Below are 18,939 nucleotides of genomic sequence, written 5' to 3' on the forward strand. Positions count from 1 at the left end.
GATATCTATGTTTATTAGTCATGTTTCCCAGAGTCCTCGGCTCACACTGTGTCCTTCCATAGCAACAAGAGTGTTGATATCTGACTGGACGTTATGAATTGTGTTTTTTATATGCTTTGAGTCACTCCTCCTTAATCAGTTCCTGTGTATCACAATAAGCAAAGGAAACTATTTTAAGCTTCTCCTCTTATAGTTTGAGTATATAAGAGAGTGAGGCTCAGCAGTTCCCCGCCCATTTTTCTGCAGGTCCTCCCTCCAGTCTTGTGAAGAAAGCTCAGCGCGATATACAAGGAGCAATCAAACACAAGAAGAGAGGGGTGACACCGCTTCTCCTACAAAAAAATACACAAAAAAGCCTCTGCAAGGACACACTTACCAGCTTCATATCAGTTTGTTTTGAGGATTTCTTGTGAGCGTTTTCACTGAAGGAGAATCTTTGACTGGAGCGAATAATTTGGTGAAACTTATTAATTTATATGAACATGGCACTTCGACAAAGCTCAGAAAAGGAGCCAAGCATCGAGTTGTTCATTAAGGTCAGGTATTTTTTTTAAAATTTCTTCCCAATTGCTGGATTTACTAACATAAGAGGTGGTTACAGTACCCAAATACTTTACCCAAGTAAGAGTAGCACTAATTCAACATGTTTTTATTCAAGTAAACTGTAAAAAGGAGCCGTCCAAGAAATAACTAAAATAAGAGTTAAAAAGTATTTGGTAAAATGTCTACTCAAGTCCTGAGTAACTGATCAAATTATCAATCATTTAATATCTAAAACTGACCTCTTTCAATGGAACAAAATATAAAGTAATGTGGAAAGGTTGACATTTTAAAGCTCAATGAAAATAACTAATATAAATAACATAAACAAACAGAAAATAAACATTTTCCAGGTCAGTTTGACATTGAAAGTCAGATACTTTCAATATCAAACTTATGAAACTTTAATAAAAACTCTAGGTGTGTGTCTTTGTCTGGTGGGGCTTTTAGTTAAAACTTGTTTGTTTTTCATTCATCGGAGAGAAACAGCACAAAAAACTTTGATGTACCCAAACAGAACCAGAACCCCCTTATTACTGGATCTGTTTCCAAATACCGTGTGAAGTAGATGTTAGGATGTTTGTATCCCTCCGCTGAGGGTCACAGGAGCCTGTTATCAGTTAATGAAGGCAACAGACTGAGCTCACGTTATCACTGCACACCCAGAAGAAGACAAGAGCGTGGAGAGAAAACTGCGTGGCCTGAAGCCTGAACCATCCGGTCACACCCACTTTAGACCAGCAGGGACATCCATGAAACATTTTGTAATGTTCTGTCACTCAGAAATAATCAGCTGACACACACAAGGTTAAATAAATTACAAAAACAGTCATCTATTTTAGTCATTAACGTTTAATACCTGTTTGTTTTCCAAAATCGTGGGCCGTGGTAGTTATTAAATGTATAGAGCCCGGGGTAGGTCCCCTTTTTTGCCACCTTACAAACATGGTGAAGCCCCGTCTGCTAATAAAAATAGATTTATTACTGAACTTATCAGAAACATTAAAAACTATTTATATGATAGCAGGAATGTCTGGTTAGTGTAGGATAATGCATCGGATGAGTCAAAATTTGGAACATTTTAATTATTTAATGCGACTATCACATCTGATAGTCCAGTAGAGTTGGTTCTATTGAAGACCAAAATTGCAACATTTGTTACATTTTCAGCTGGTGTGGTTCGCTTTCACATTGCACTGTCAAAAGATCAAAACTAATTGAAAAAGCTGTTCCCCTCCTTGCCTGTTGTGGCGCTGCACCAAGAACCACTGAAGGAATTGACACAAAAACATCAGAAGACAAGAGCACCACTTCTTTCTTCACAAAATGTTAATAAAAATGAAGTAGCGTCATATTTTAGCACTTGTAGGATTTCACTTTTGTCTTTGGCAAAAGTGAAAAAGGAGCCCGCTAGGACTCAACTTGCGTGTTTGTTTAGGTTGTATTTACCCAGAATGCCTTGCGCTACAGTCCACTTCCTGTTTTGGAAGCAGGAACAGGGCTTTAAAGAACACGACTGGTGTGAATGGATCATAAAAAACACAGAAATAACTCTTAATTTTAATACTGAATCATAAGCTTTTGTTTAAATACCAACTTAAGCACCATCAGGTTTATGGCCATACTGGGCACACACTCATACCAAAAATACACACCACTTAACTCATGTTTTCTGTATTAAAGTTTATAGATAAACATAAAACTGAATCTTATCTGAATCTTGGCACAAATTGTTACTGGCTTTGATCACAAGTGGCTGAATTTGGACTGTGTATGTGTTTTTCCGCTGTAACACAATGCCTGCATTTCCCTTCCAAGGAGAAAATGGCCTTTAAATGTCCCAAATGCTTGTTTGCTGCCTGAATAACCTTTAAATCAGAAGAAAAGATTAGAGAGAAACAATTGACAGGATAAAACACAAAATTACTCTTGAGTTTGTAGATAAAAGAAACATATCTAACCTAATTTATTGTGTTTTTGTTCTAGGCTGGGCATGATGGTGAAAACATTGGGAACTGTCCTTTCTGTCAGAGGCTCTTCATGGTGCTGTGGCTAAAAGGAGTCAAGTTTACAGTGACCACTGTTGATATGAGGAAGTAAGCACCCCTCTGCTGAAAAAAATTATTTCCTGAGCATCTGGTCACGGGGACTTTCACACAGAACACACTATAGTTTTGTCATAATCCCAACCACTTCTCAGCTGTCACAAAGTGTTGCTCACATTGAGTTGCCAATGTGAGCCTGTAAAAGTCTAAAAGTACAAAGATCTCTGTCACTTTCAAACCAACACCTTCTTTAATTGGGAATTCATTATGTGTATTTCTCAGGGTCAGAACCAACAAGCAAATAGGGCCAGGAAACTTTGTAAGGATGTAGATAAATGAGCGATTCATTACACACACAGGCAGGACTTTCAAGTAGACGACCACTCCCAGAGCTTGTGTAAACCCAACAGCCTGCTAGTATTATTAATAATCCAGAGTGACATGTTTGATTCTGACACCCTCAAAGAAAGTGGCAATTTTAAAGAAAAAACAGTTGGCAAGTTTCAGTAGCAGAAATCTTTCAGAAACCTACAGAAATCATCTGCGCTGACTGCTTTAAAGAGTTGAACAAGAAAATACGATGCTGAGTACGATTTCTTAGTCTCAAAGCCAGCTTGGTAACATCCATCCATCTTCTGTACACCCCTGTCCCTTAGTGGGGTCAGGAGGTCCCTATCTCCAGCTATCGTTCCATGCGAGAGGCGGGGTACACCCTGGACAGGTTGCCAGTCTGTCGCACGGCAACACAGAGACAGACAGGAAAAACAACAATGCACACACACACACCTAGGGAGAATTTAGAGAGACCAATTTACCTGACAGTCATGTTTTTTTTGGACTGTGGGAGGAAGCCGGAGTACCCGGAGAGAACCCATGCATGCACAGGGAGAACATGCAAACTCCATGCAGAAAGACCCCGGGCCGGGAATCAAACGGCAAGGCAACAGTGCTACCATCTGTGCCACTGTGCAGCCCCAGCTTAATAACATTATTTTTTTTAAATTATGTATTTATTACTTGTTTACTACTTTTGTCAGTTTCATATTATTTCAGTAACCAAAACCAATTTTGTTTTTAATGTAACGTATCAACGTATTTTAATGCAAGGTATCAACATTTAGCCCTCCTTACATATGAACATCTCTGGCTAACCGTTTAACCGCGTGATTTAGGTGGATGCTCTTATTTTGAAATGTAACCGGACGTTCTCTGTTAAGAGAGGCGGGAAGAGAAATGTAACCGGACCCGCGAACAAAATCTGCTTGTCGCGACCCGTTACAGCCGCAAGCTCGTGAAAGTAAACATAATAAATGAACGTCTGATGCCAGAGAAGATAGGTTAGTTAGTGTCCAGTTAGTTAGCGGTAACCAGTCGTTCTCTGTTAAGTGAAGCCGCTAATGTCGGACTTGCTAATACAATCCACCTGCTGTCTTATCGAAGTGAGTAAGTGTAATTAACCCTGAAGTCTTCTGATACACTGGGTTACAACTAAAGAATAAGTAAATAAAAGTCCGATCCCGAAGAAGTTGGATATAAATTTGAATGACGGACGTTAATTTCGCCCAATCAGGCGTGGTCTTTGAGGAATGCCTTGTTTCCTTAGTTACCCATTTAGGTTGGCTCTTAAGACACGTCTTCCTTGAGATGCCTACTTCGTCGACAGACATAACTACTCGGGCCTCAACAGTCAATTTAGCCTCAGTGTTGACGTGTTTGATAACAGAATTAAAATGTTGCCCCTTGTTCTTCTATGTGTGTCTTCTCCAGGAAGCCAGCTGAGCTCAAAGACCTGGCCCCGGGGACAAACCCTCCTTTCCTCCTCTACAACGGCACCCTTAAAACAGACTTCATCAAAATTGAGGAGTTCCTTGAACAAACACTTGCCCCTCCCAGGTATTGTTGCTTCACACCATTATCCAAATACCGAGTGAAGTGGGAGTTTGAGTATGTTGCTCTCTCTTAAATGAAAGTAAACATTAAGGCTTCTAATCTCACTTCTCTGTTAAAGGTATCCCCATCTCAGCCCGGTGAACAAAGAGTCCTTTGACGTGGGTTCAGATATTTTTGCAAAGTTCTCCGCTTTCATCAAGAACAGCCCAAACAATGCCCGTAAGTATGTTTGTGATTAATTAACCTGTCTATGCGAAGGCCAAATAAGAAAGCCCAAACTGGACCCTCTCTCCGTGGCAAATACTGACCAATCTCTAAGGGTGTTTTCACACCTGATAGTCCAGTGGACTCTGTCCGATCGGAACCAAAATTTAAACATTTGTTACATTTTCAGCTGGTGTGGTTCACTTTTTCACTGCTCCTCACTTTAAATCAAAGGTGAGGAGCCTTCAGACATCCAAGGCTGCAGGGCCAAAGACAGGTTTCTGTTGGTTGTGGTTCCTATTTGGCAGATTTTGAGCATTTGGTGCTGTTGTGTTGGACTAGGGATACATCTAAAAGTTGCAGGATGATAACTCTTGAGAACAAGTCTTGACTTAGCTGATTTAGTCATCGATAGCCGATATTGAACCGATAGCCTCAGGAGACCAGAACTCTTGAGATGTGGACTCTTGTAGATATTTGTTTTGAAGCAATAGATTCACAGATTTTTAATGTTTCATTTCAAGGACTAGTGGATAACGACGGTGCAAAATCTCTGTTTTCTTCTGATCTTTCAGCACAGGAAAAGATTCTCCTGCGAGAGTTTCGGCGTTTGGACGAATACTTAAACAGCCAGCTCCCTGAGGAAATCGACCACAACTCTGCAGAACCCATCGCCATCTCCAGGAGGAAGTTTCTGGACGGTGACCGTCTCACCTTAGCAGACTGCAACCTGTTGCCCAAGCTGCATGTCATCAGGGTGAGACACTTGTGAGGTTTTTATTCAAGACAGGAAAAAAATAAAGGGTTAAAAACGGTTTCACATGTATTTGGGTAGACTGGTAGCCAATCAAAGGCCTTCTGTTGATCAAACAAGGAATATTTAGATATTAAAGTTTTCAACCAGCAAGTTCTAAAACAAACTAACAAAAGCTCATATCTGTCGCTGGAATATAATTTGGTTATGCAAAACAAGAGGTTGTTTAATCAAAGAAATGTTTAAAAACAATGAAAACAACCTCTATTGGCTTAATGTTGATGGTGGACAATAAAATAAATTTAGTTATTTTCAGTAAACCTAATATTGATGCCAAAATCAACCATGGTAGAAATATTCCCTGAATTTACTGCTACTAACTTTTACCAATTTTGTCTATTGGAAAAAACATATTTTCCAATACAAAATGTATTAAACTTTAGTAAAAACAAAGGTGTGTCTGTTTGGTGATTTTGTTTTGGTCAAAACAAGCTTGGTTTTCATTCAGTGAAGTTACAAGCAGTTGGTAGAGTATTCAGAAACGTTACTCAAATAAGAGTAGTGATACTTAGTTACTCAAGTAAAAATACTCTTAAAATATTTTTTTTTCCATAAAGTTACTCAAGTAAATGTAATTGAGTAAATGTACCTACTAATTACTCAACTTTGAGCACCACTTAGGGCCTCAAAATGCCAACTGAAAGTTTTTCAGTTATCTTCAAGTCAAATTGAGTAAAAAAATATGATCTTTATTTTGTTAAAGAAAAAAATTATGAATCTTTTATTTAATAAAAGGTTTTTTTTTTATTTAATTGAATAAAAAATTTTAGAAAATAAAATTTTATTTATTTATTTTTCCCAATTATGGGTGAAAAAATTATCTTGTTTGTTGACCTTTTATAAATCGTGCTTATGCCAGGGATTATTTGCTTGTAAACACGGCGGATGTGCACGCAACTTGACTGCAGAAAGAGCCGTTGCTCGCCTTTAGACGCTCGCTAGTTACCATGGTTACCCGCATTCATCTCGCTGTTTTAACGTTAGCTAGCATGTTGTGGATCTGAAGTTCAAAAAATTTGACAGCACCTTCTTTATGTTTATGTAACCCAGGAAATATAAATGTACCACCCAGCTACACTTATAAAAAAAAATAGAAGAAGAAGAAGCTAACTCCTGATTTCTGTTTCAGGTTGCTGCCAAGAAGTACTGCGATTTTGAGATCCCAGCCGAGTTCACAGGAGTCTGGAGGTACCTGGAGAACTCCTACGAACGGGAGGAATTCAAACAAACATGTCCGGCCGACATCGAGATCGAGAAGGCTTACTTTGGCGTCGCCAAGCGGAAATAAAAACTCACATTTCATCACGTTATTCTCCAACATGTAACCCCAAAAGCGATCTCTGGAGGGCGCTGTTGTCACAAATATGAACTCATCTGATGAATAAGACATTCAGTACCGTGAAAGCATCTTAATATGTTTAGTTACTCAGATGAAAAAGAGCCAGCGTGCAATTTACTGTTGAGTTATTGTTTATAGTGTACATAAAAATATTTTGAATGCTTTTTAAGAATCAAAAACATCTGCATGGGTATATTCATGTACATGACAGTTAGTTAATTTTAGTTTGATGAACTCCAATAAACACACCATTAAATAAACTTACTTGTTCCTCATCATCATATTTCTGTTGTTCTTCAGGAAAATAAAACCAGATCTCTGGGTGTAGAGGCCATTTCAGATATTCTAATTTATTTTCAGTCACAGAAAAAGACAGTTTTACAGGTTTAAAAATATATTCTCTTTTTTTAGATCTGGTACAGACAACATATTCGATGGGAAATAAAAGAAAAATGATGAAGCGTGGGAACGTTCTCCAAATCCAGGATCTAAGCATCGGCCTGCTGGGCTCTAGTTGGTCACACAGTATTTCCAGAAACATGCTGCAAGCAGAAAACAGTCCAGTTAAACACAGGAAGCAGGGATAAACTACAAAAACATTATTTAAAAAAAAAATCTGTTTTAGTGCTTCAGCGGAGTCTCCTCAAGTATAAAGAATTTTGTTGATTTAAAACTATCTGAAAGTGCTGCCATTTTATAGCTTGGGTAAAAAAAATTGAGATTAACATCACTTCAAACTATTCAGAAAGGAATGCAGGCGTGGCGTGTTTATCAGAGGGAAAACTCGTCTTTTCTCTCACCTCTTTTGTTTGTTTTTGGCAGACTCTGCTCTGATCGGACAAAGCCCTGAGAGCGCAGCTTGTCTGCTGCAGCCAGCTTCAGGACAACTTCTTTAAGATCCTCCACCTGGGGAAAAAAGAAAAATTGATTCAGAAATACGAGTTTAACCAGTTTTGTCGGTCAGTTTATTCTAAGTAAAACAATAGTGACATTTTGGTTTCTGCTTTTCTTCAAACTGTTACTGAAATTTTGTGATTATCCTGATGTATAGTAATAAATATGCACTAATTATGACACTCTTACCATATTTGCAAAATTTCCCTGTGTTGGTGAATCCTTTGCTCCTAAAGGAATAAGTTATCACACCGTTAATGTCACATAGTTCATCTTTTTTGTGTTTTTTTTTTGCTGTAAATGTTGGTATTTTTGTCCTGATTCTACCTTTGGTCCAGGAGTCTCTTAACTCCGTTCTGGTGCATCATTAGAGGGTAAAGGTTATTCGCCTCTCTCTGTTCCTCCTCAGCAGCGTTGGCTCCATCTTCCACCTCTGACACCAACTTATGAATGAAATCTGTTGAAATAAACCACGTTTTTTGTTTATATTGATGTTATTGACTATTTTCTGGTTCAGATGAATTAACACAAAACTAAATCACAAGTAACTTTTCAGCAAGATGTAGGAGCTTATTTTATGTAAATAATTTCTCAATATTGATGAAAAAGTACTAAAGTGGCAGATTATTTCACTTATAACATGGAAAAATGTAATGTTTAAAATGAAATAGTCTGCCAGTGGAACTAGTACTTTTTAAATCAATATTAAGGAATTATTTACTTAAAACAAACATTTCTCTGATGTTGCTTATGAGTTTGTTTTGTTTTATTTCAAGTGTACTAAGATGTTTGTACTACAAACTAGACCAAAATACTTTGCAACATTTTTTGTTTTTGCGTTGTTGATATAACTCTCACTCTTTTGGAAAACATCTAAATACACCTCTCTTGTATTTACCAAGTAAGCCTTACACTTTGGTCACTTTTTGTTGTAAATATCTGACTTTATAAACTCAGTAAACAGATCTAACAGATTTGCAACTTCTCAAAGAATATCCGAGTTTTAATTTTGTAATGTTATGCTTCTAGTCATGAATATTGTTTGTTTTGTTTTTTTTCTCGTGCTATAAGTGAAATGAGCTGCAAACTAGCACTTTTTCATTAATATCAAGGAATTATGTACTTAAAACAAGCTCTTACATCTTGCTGAAAAGTTACTTGTAAGTTGGTTTTGTTTTAATTCAAGTGTACTATAGATATTTCCACTATAAAGTAGACCGAAAATACTTCTTTAGATTTTGTGTTTTTGGCTTTTTTAGAAAGTAAATTTTCTGATAAGAAAATTATTTAATAATCAGAATAATAAGATTTTTCCTGATTTCCACTTTAAAATCAGGAACAAAGCTTGAATCTTACCTGCTTGTGGTTCCACGTTGGGTTCTGGATAAACAGGCAGAGCGTGCGTCCATGTTGTAGAGCAAATCAGCGCTAAGAGGTAAAACAGAGCTGCAGAAAGCATGGTGTCTCTACGTTCAGGTGGCCGGATCTGGACTGTTTTCAACCCAAACGGGAACTTCACTTATATTTCCTCGGCGGCCATCCATCACAGCCTGATCAATACAATATCATCACACCCCAGTCTTCTTCTTTAATGGTTCTGACACGAAGCATCGGGCGTCACCGACACAATTTAGGGCACCCTGTCAATTCAGCTGAGGCCTATCTGTGCTTGTACAGAGAAACCAAACAAATGTTTGCTCTCCGGCGGCAGTCAGAGCAGCTCTGATGGTTCGTGTTTGGGCTTCTGGTCATTGCTCATGTCTGCGGCCAGAGGAAGACGCAGGACGCCTGGAAATGTGTCACTGCTGGGTTTTTCTACGTCATTCTGCGACAAATGAGAGACATTTCTGAAATCGTATGGAATATGTTATAATCCAATACTGTGGTAATAATAAACCTACAGCTATACATTTTGCAACAAAACAAATAACATAGTGGAAAGTGGAAATGAACTCTAAACAGGACAAAATCAGCAAGAAAAGATGACATCTGATTAAAATGCATAATTATGCTGTTGCACAGGTAGAACAAAACATTTTAATTTCTAACATAGGAAACATGTCTTGTTCCACTGGCAGATTATTTAACTTATAGATAGAGGTGGATGGTAACTAATTACATTTACTTGAGTAACTTTTTGGAAAAAATGCACTGAGAGGAGAACTTTTACTACGTTGCACTTTGTACTTTTACTTGCGTAACTTTATTATGAAGTATCGCTACTTTTACATGTGTAAAATTTCTAAATTTTCTACCTACTGAATGAAGAACAAAACACACACTTGCAGTTTTATATCGAAAATAATTTGATTTGGAAAAATGTTTCGTCTGATTTTATTATCTTATAATGACGTTTATATGAATTATTGTCATTCTTATTCTTAGAATACCAGCATTTTCACTTAACTTTATGTTTTGGTCTGTCTGATTATGTAATTTTTAAATATTAAATTATTGATAATTTGATCAGTTCAGTACTTGAGAAGACATTTTACCAAATACTTTTTTACTCTTTCTTCAGTCATTTCTTGGACAGCTGCTTTTCACTTTTACTTAAGTAAAAATATAATGAAGTAGTGTTACTTTTACTCAAGTACAATTTTTGGATATACTACCCTCCTCTGCCTGTAGCTTCTACTTTTTAATCGATAATAAGAATTTATTGACTTAATGCAAGCTCTGATTTCTTATTGAAAAGTTTTTAGTAAGTTAGTTTTGTCTTATTTCAAGTGTACCACGATATTTGCACTAGAAACTAAAACAAAAATATCCCTTGTTGGATTTTCCCTCAAGTGGTATGAATACTTTAATGAAGAACTTTATTCAGTTTACTTTCCTTCAAACTTCATTCTTAAGCTGTCAACACGACATATAATATCTTTCAAATTAAAACAGCACAGAGACCTTTAACACTGACTCATTCTTTAATCTCTTTAACCAAACCGGTTATTTTATGTCGTCATTATGCGGTTGCTAATAAGCTCTCGGTTAGCTGCTCGGAGGATTTCCTCAGATGGTACGCGAAGAATGCGTATGTTTTATATAACCGCCTGTAAGGTGCATTTATTTACAATTCCTGATATAGTAATAAGCTGGTGTTGTGTTATAGAGGAACTAGTGGAAGTGTGAATGTATAGTCACAATTTTCAGGGTTGTATGATGACTTTATTGTTATAATCTGGATTAAATTCGGATGAGAGCTACCAGCACAGCAACACCGTCTCCTGTGGCTCATTTGTTCTTTTCCTGTTAAAACAGGTTATCTGCATCTGTTTGCCTGTCCCTCCACCCGAGACCTGCAACAGTCGCAGTGCAAAGAAGAGCAGCAAGAAAAACCTGCTGAACCGCCACAAAATTAATACTTACAGTGTTCTTGCTTTCAAAATGAAGAAGAAATATTGTGTTGAAGGCAGGAACACAAGATATGGCAGAACATTGACACACAAGGAAGGAAATGGGTTAAAAAAGAGCCCCACAATCCAAAACTGACTCATTTCTTCTAGTTAAAAAGAAGTTATTTAATGAGGACTTATCTGCAAGTCATTTTGAAGTTTATTTCATGCATGAGAAAATAAAAGAAAATAACTTCACTGAAATGTAAGCGATGATCATGAAAAAGATTTTTTCACTCAGTCGGACAGGACTGGGTCATGGCCTGGGATTCTGATGGGCTCTGATAATAACACATAAATATAGTTGTTTATCATCAGCATATTTGTGGCAAGAGATAACATAGCACTCTAAAATCTGAGCTAGGAGTGTGTAGATGTTGAAAGTGGTACGATGAAGGAGCCTTGAGGAACCCCACATGTAAACTTAGTTTGCTCAGATTTATAGTCCAAAACGACACAAAGTAACAGGACCAGACAATTCTACTCACATCTGCAGTATATCAATCAGGAAATACAGTGAAAACGAGATCCGTGTTCAGAGACGAAGGTTACAAGACACAACAACAACAAAAGAAAAGAAAATATTTAGAAATGTCAAGAAGGGTTCGCTACAGAACATCTGCCTAAAAAATATGTGGAGGGGAAAAATATAGACCAAGACTTCTTAATTAAATTAAATTAAATTAAATATAAAAAGATTTATCATTATATTGGGCTTTTTTTTAAAATAAAGTTTACATATAGATAACATTTATTTATAAATAAATGTTATAAATAAATAAACATTTTATTTATGGGTTTATTTTTCTATATTTTTATTCTCTTCCTGCACTGCTATCATTTTTCTTAATAGTTGCGTTTTACTTCTGCAAATTAAAATAAACTAAACGTTAAAGTTTACTGTTTAATAATAAATTCCTCTTGAACATGAGACCTTGTGTCTCAGTGAGATTTACCATTTTAGAATTGAGATAATAAACATAAAAGGTAATGTGCTTCCACTAAAACGCTTTGCATGGATCCATCCAGTAATGAATCACAGGAGTTTAATTTGTCACAAAATGAAATGGTACATACCAAATCCAAAAGATGAAGATTCATGCTTATCATTACTCAAAATTCAAAAGTGTGAAACATCCGTTGTAAATTTCCATGGTGAGCTTTTAATGTACTTTTTCCTATTTGTAGGGGAAAATAATCATTGAGAATGTATTCACCTTCTATACAATCTGAAGTTAGATCTATAAAACAACAACAAAGTGAGAAAGGATTTGTTTCAAAAACTGAAAAAAGGTTTTGAACTCCTTTGTCCTCATCAAGAGTTTGGCCTGTGAGGCGCTTTGTCAAACTGAAAGCTCTCTAATGTCCTTCAGATCAGTGTGCAGGCGTCAGGTGATTTATGGTTTCCATCTCTTTTTGTCTAAAAAAAACAACATTTGATGAATCCCTCTGCCAACCAGACAACAATAAGAAAGAAAAAGGAGCATTGCAAAAGCTTAATTTCATCGTCTAAAAGTGAAATCAAAATAGACTAACTAGCAGACACGTTAAATAAGATTTCTCTCATTTCAGACATTTAATTTGAGGTAATCAGAATGAACTTTCTAAATCAGCTCTGTCCAGAATCAGCTATAGATAAAACTAAAATGCAATATTAGTGACTGTTTATTTATACAGTGAAGTAGTAATGTGTTTCTTAAATGGATGTTTGTCTTTTTATGTGTCAATTTTATCTGATATTTATTCTCTATTTTTTTAAACATTCACTACATTTGTACAATTACAAAGAAAAATCCTAAATATACAGTTGGGGTCTATTTTATATATACATACAGTATATACTGTATGTATATACAGTACAGACCAAAAGTTTGGACACACCTTTTAATCCAATGAGTTTCCTTTATTTTCATGACTATTGACATTGTAGATTCACACTGAAGGCATCAAAACTATGAATAACACATGTGGAAATATGCACTAAACAAAAAAGTGTAAAACAACTGAAAATACCCCTTATATTCTAGTTTCTTCAAAGTAGCAACCTTTAGCTGTGATTACTGCTTTGCACACACTCTGCATTTTCTTGATGAGCTTCAAGAGGTAGTCACCTGAAATGGTTTTCACTTCATAGGTGTGCCCTGTCAGGTTAATAAGTGGGATTTCTTGCCTTATAAATAGTCATGAAAATAAAGAAAACCCATTGAATTAGAAGGTGTGTCCAAACTTTTGGTCTGTACAGTATATATATATATATATATATATATATATATATATATGTTTTTTTTCATTATCTTTGGTTAGTATGATACATTCTGTGTAACAGTATAAAGAGTAAATCTCATATTTTGTTATTTATTAAAGTTTCTGATGAAATATCCACATCATTTATCACTGAATCAGCGCGTGTACAAAGAGGTACCTTAAGTCAAGGCGAGCAGTTTCAAACATCCTGAAGGGGGCGGCATACATCCGCTCAAACAAATGAATGGAAAAGAAGAAGATTAGACTGACGCAGACTGACGTCGGTGACCAACCAAGCAGGAAAAGTGAGTAGAAAGGCAGTCACAGCGAAGGCACCAGCTGTCAGGGCAGGAATAATCCGCTGAGGTACGGTAGAAATAAATCCTCCGTTTTTGTTTTATTTATGTTGCCGATAAAAACCCAGAGAAAGCCTGAATATGGAGCTAAGTAGCTAGCCGTTAGCATAGGGCTTCCTGCCAGAGCGACTTCAGTTGGTGTTTTAAAGTTACCCGTTAGCTTATCAGAGCTGCTAATTTAAGTATGAAAAAACTAAAATATGATGTTATGTTTTAGAATATTTTTTACTCCTGAATTTGACACGTTAAAGAGCTTAAGCGTGGACTAAATTAAAAACAAATGGTCCGTTTTTGAACAAACTGCTTCAGTTTCTTTTTTGAGTTGAACATTTGAACTTTACTACTTTACAGTATTTGTGCGGGGACAATCAATAACCCGGCAATTGTAGTTATTTATGTTTAGTATTACCAGATTTTCTGGTTTATTTCTCTAACATGATGAGAAACATTAATTTGTAAGGCTTCATACATCAATGCAATGTAATTCAAAGTTAACTTAGGTCATCAGTCAGTATATTTTATATTGATCACACAAATAGTTTGAATAAATAAAGACATGACTTTAGTTTAGTTTTTAACTTTATGGCTTGTGAATTTGTTTTCAAACTCGTGTTGATGAATAAATGGTAACAAAAATCTTACATACTTTAATTTTTACAGCATTAAAAGGTGCTTGTCAGTTTTAATAGTCACTGGACAGAATAAGGTTGGGTCTCAACTTCAGTAAAAATGTAAGAATTTAAAACCAAAATGTATAAATAATACGGAAAGGAATAATTTTGAAAAAGATTGATAATAAATCATCAATACACATTTAATATAAATTATTAGTGTAATTATTTAATGATTATCATGCAACATTTATTTACTGTTAGTAGAAATACAAATGCTCACTAAATTTGGCATTAGTTTTCATCATGTATTACGTAATGGTGTTTACTCTTACCCCGTTCTGTGAGGAGCCTAAATAATTATTGCAAAGCAATCATTGGCTTGTAATATGTGAAACCCTTCTGTTTGTCTCGGCTCCATTTGGCTGACTTCACAACAGACACATTCAGGTTCACTGTATTTATTTTAACAAAAGTGGAAATCAAGATGGTTGTTAACTGAAGTCCAGCTGCTTTTCCCCCTATACATTAAATAAAATATAATGAATAACCCTAAGCAAACGACAAAGAAATAGCTCACAATAAGCAGTTAATAGCAGTTAGTATTAAATTAAACATAGCTAAAATAGGCAACATTAACAATAATATTTAGAAACGTAGCAAATTTACTCGTAAAAAACTGTATATTATAAAATTTGTCTAAAATATATTTTAAAATATAATACTTGTAAAGAAAACAGAGCTGATCCTAATACTTTTATTGGTGCCAAACAGTTACAAACAGCAACTGAAAAAGGGGGCGGAGCCATCAGTTACTGGTTCCTATGGTAACCACCAACTGCCAAGAGCAGCGTAACTTAAAACACCAATAAATGTCTGAAGAAACAACTTATTGATTATACAAAATACATTCAAAGAATAAATAAACTTCACATTTATGATATTGTTAAAATAAAACCCTGTTACACGTGTAATTTGTTGAATTAACATGTTAAAATATTAGGTTAGATTTTTTTTAAAATGACAAATAAACCAGTGTCTGAATAAAAAATGCTTAAAGCTTATTCTGTTTTTCACTGACAGTACAGTAAGCAGATATTACCTGGTTTATAATATCTGCTCATAGATAGTCAGCTGTATTTTTAAAATAGTGTTGTTAGTAACAGACTTTTAATTTAGTTTAGTAGCCTTCTACTGCAACATGTAGAGGATGGGCAGGACTATACAACCAGAAAACTTGGGTGCCTCCAACAGTTTCTCTCGTATGTCAGTAAAAGGACTTTAAACTGTAGGAGAGGCAAAAAAGAAACCTTTCAATGAATGGTTTTGAAGCCACAGCCTGTTTAAACATGAGTTTCTTAAAGACACACAGCCTGGTTTATAACAGTAGAGAGTTTCGTTCTCATTTATGGAGAGTTCAGTTTGTTTAGCAATTGATTGCATAGTGCCTGTATATCCTGCTCTTTATCTTCTGGCTTTATTTACAGAGTCATGTACAAGTTTAAAATATGTATTTTATTAAGGAGGTTTAAGGTGGTACAAAGTTTTTCAAGTCACCTGATTATTATTATTAAAATACTTCTAACATCAACATGCTTAAGATTTATACAGTATTGGGCTGATCTGTTTATTATTTTTGGATTAACTGATTTATAATTGGATAGGAAAAGGTGCTTAGTTTGAGATTAATTTTAAATTTGAAACAGGTGAAGCTAAAACTATTTCACTTGAGGACATCTGGGTAGAAATATTTACAGACATAGAAGTTTTTAAAATTTTTAAATACAAAACGTATGTATTATTTGTAACAGTTTGGCTTACTTACTGTTCTGAGTATGTTGCTCTTTTGGAAATTTGAATTTTTTCAGTTTAAATGCTCCTGTTAACAATTAATCGATTACTAAATCAGTTGACTATTATTCCAGTAATTGATTCATCACAATTAATCGTTTCAGCTAGCCCTGTTATAATTACAAATTCTGCTGGATGATAAAATGTCCCAGAGGTTATTGCTATAAATCATAAAATTGTTTTGAGACCATTTTCAAGTAAAAATGCAATAACACATTTAACACTTTAACTGAAAGACGTTTTAAAAATATAAAACAACAGAAACAAAAAAATAATAATTATAAAGTCTCTGTAAACAAAATTGTCCTTCAAAAAAAGAGCTAGTTGAGACCAAAGCATCAAACTGAAAACTTTTATCATCCAGTTTTTGGTAGAAAGAGAGAAATGTTAAATCAGGAAAATGGAAATAAATGAGTTTGTTTTAATTTATCATGCGATTGATTTGTTGCAACAGTCCTTGTTTCAACACTAGAAAATAGAATTTTCTTTGCACCTTGACTGCAGATGTTAAGTGTTAGCTTGATCTGATTCACCTGAAATGAGGAATAAAAACAGTTTTTGTCTTGTCCAGCTGCTGCTGCCATCATGTTGTCGGAGGGAGGCTCGTTCATGAAGGGGATGGTGGTGGGCGGCATCTTCTGCTTGGTGCTGTCGCTGCTGGGCAGCTTCAGCCCCGTCACAGAGTCCAAGACGGATGGCAACGACCACCATCATCACCACGTCAAGGCTGCGAGCAAAGACGAGCTCCAGCAACTCTCTGACAGCCGGCTGCAGGAGCTGAACGACCAACTCCAGGTCTACTGCGTCGTCATGGTGCAGCCCAAAAGCCTCGTCTACTGGGCCACGGCGCTGGACACCTGGACCAAGCACTGCGACAAGGCCGAGTTTTACACCTCAGAGGCCTCCAAGGCGCTGGAGGCCATAGATCTGAACGAGAAGGACGACTGGGCCAGGTTGCGTAAAGCTCTGAAGCACGCCTACGAGAACGCCGGGAACATCCGCTGGTTCTTTGTGGCTCAGCCCAACACCTTCGCCATCATCGAGAACCTCAAGTACCTGGTGCTCACCAAAGACCCGGAGCAGCCGTTCTACCTGGGGAAGGCGGTGAAGTCCGGGGAACTGGAGTACGTCGAGTTGAACAGCGGCATCGTCCTCAGCTACGAGGCCCTGAAGAGGCTGGTGAATGTCTTCCAGGAAGAGGAAAAGTGTCCGGAGAGAGGACGGCAGCTGTGGAAGCTGAGCGACGACAAGCAGCTCGCCGTGTGCCTGAAGTTCACCGGAGTGTTTGCAGAGAACGGAGAGGACGTCCACGGGAAGGGCCTGTTCAACAGCAAGACGGTGGACAGCTTGATATCGGAAAGCATGAAGCAGAACCCCAGCAACGTGGTGGAGGGCTGCTGCTCCGACCTGGCCATCACCTTCAGCGGCCTGTCCACCAACCAGATGCAGGTCATGATGTTCGGAGTTTACAGACTCCGTCCCTACGGACACGACTTCCACGACTTATTGACATTTTTCCCTCCCAAAGGCTCAGACAATGACTAGCCTCGCTCGGTCATTTTGAAGATTTTGCTTCTGTGATGGCAAACCTGATATTTGTTTAAGAGACTTGATCCTGGGGGGAGTTCTATATATTTGTAACTTTTTGCACTTGACTCGGCCGGTGCCGAATGTCTGTGGATCTGAGACTGGATCATTTCAATTTGGATTTTGGTCCCTGAAGTTCTGTTCTCAATCTTTAAGCATCTTTTTTGTTGTTGTTGTAAAATAATATTCTATATGTGTGAAGTTCTACCTGTTAATGATCAGATTTAAAGTTTTATTGTTGCATCCTTAAAGCTGCAGTATGTAACTTTTGTACCTTTACATATTTGTTAAAAGTATTTTAAAAAAATCTGGATTCTCCTAGCAGAAATACACCACTCAATCAGAAACAACCAATCAGAGCCAGGAGGTGGGTCTTAGCGCTGTCAATCAATCACATGTATGGTGCTAAATGTTCTAATGGTGGAAAAACAAATCATCCTTACAGGGAAAACTTTTATCTATTATAATCTACGGCTATGCTAACTAGCATTAGAACTAGTGACAGGCTATGTTGTGGTGAACCTAGCTTAGCAAAAATTAAGTGAACGGGGTTGAGCATAAGAGTGATTGACAGCGCTAAGACCCTCCTCCTGACTCTGACGGTTGTTTTTGACTGGAAACGGTTCATTTTTGCATCTGTCTCATAAACTGGTGACAGCTTTAATAAGAAGAAACATATTTTAGTAAAGTTACATACTGCAGCTTTAATCGTATGACAGTTCAGCTGTAATCAAGCTGCTTACATGTTTTGCTTGGTTTTCTGTTTATGAAGAATCAGATATTAAGTATTTTAGGGTTTTTTTCTTGATGTATTTTACATTCACCTAATTTTTGTTTGAACAATAAAAGTGATATAAATCAATCCTTTAAGGAACTCTTTATGATTTTGTGCATTACTAAATCATTTTCTATCCCCAAAAATGAATGAGTTTGATTATAAAAATAAAAATATTACTAAAAAATAACTAAGAATTTAGCAATTACAATTTGTCTGACAAATTGTTTTTTTCTGTTTAGTTTCATGGCAAACTAAACAGAAAAAACAGCTTAAGCTGGTTGAAACCATAACAAATTACTTAAAGAAATAAATATGGAATTTACATTTAAACTAAAATAGTTCAACTTCAAACAAAAGCTAGAGAAAATTCCAAAAATGCAAATGGTGAGAAGAA

General features: G+C 36.4%; 2 protein-coding genes across 2 annotated transcripts; both read left to right on the forward strand.

The window, feature by feature from the left end:
* Positions 1 to 239: 239 nt before the first annotated feature.
* clic2 (chloride intracellular channel 2) lies at positions 240 to 7,113 on the forward strand. Its single transcript, XM_032555518.1, has 6 exons — positions 240 to 536; positions 2,527 to 2,636; positions 4,353 to 4,478; positions 4,594 to 4,694; positions 5,255 to 5,436; positions 6,623 to 7,113. The coding sequence occupies exons 1-6, from the start codon at positions 477 to 479 to the stop codon at positions 6,779 to 6,781; spliced, it is 738 nt and encodes a 245-aa protein (XP_032411409.1). The 5' UTR covers positions 240 to 476; the 3' UTR covers positions 6,782 to 7,113.
* A 6,503-nt stretch (positions 7,114 to 13,616) lies between these two features.
* Positions 13,617 to 18,629, forward strand: c1galt1c1 (C1GALT1-specific chaperone 1). The gene is made up of 2 exons (XM_032554770.1): positions 13,617 to 13,728; positions 16,752 to 18,629. Exon 2 carries the CDS (start codon positions 16,766 to 16,768, stop codon positions 17,723 to 17,725), a length of 960 nt encoding a protein of 319 aa, XP_032410661.1. The 5' UTR covers positions 13,617 to 13,728; positions 16,752 to 16,765; the 3' UTR covers positions 17,726 to 18,629.
* The last annotated feature ends 310 nt before the right edge of the window (positions 18,630 to 18,939 follow it).

This window comes from Xiphophorus hellerii, chromosome 23, assembly GCF_003331165.1.
Source record: "Xiphophorus hellerii strain 12219 chromosome 23, Xiphophorus_hellerii-4.1, whole genome shotgun sequence".
Classification (NCBI taxonomy): domain Eukaryota; kingdom Metazoa; phylum Chordata; class Actinopteri; order Cyprinodontiformes; family Poeciliidae; genus Xiphophorus; species Xiphophorus hellerii.

Bases quoted from the DNA above. Each gene is read 5' to 3' on its own strand.
- clic2 (XM_032555518.1), top strand. From the start codon at position 477: ATGAACATGGCACTTCGACAAAGCTCAGAAAAGGAGCCAAGCATCGAG. The intron at 537-2,526 runs GTCAGGTATTTT...TTTTTGTTCTAG, and splicing joins GCATCGAGTTGTTCATTAAG to GCTGGGCATGATGGTGAAAA. The intron at 2,637-4,352 runs GTAAGCACCCCT...TGTCTTCTCCAG, and splicing joins ACCACTGTTGATATGAGGAA to GAAGCCAGCTGAGCTCAAAG.
- c1galt1c1 (XM_032554770.1), top strand. From the start codon at position 16,766: ATGTTGTCGGAGGGAGGCTCGTTCATGAAGGGGATGGTGGTGGGCGGC.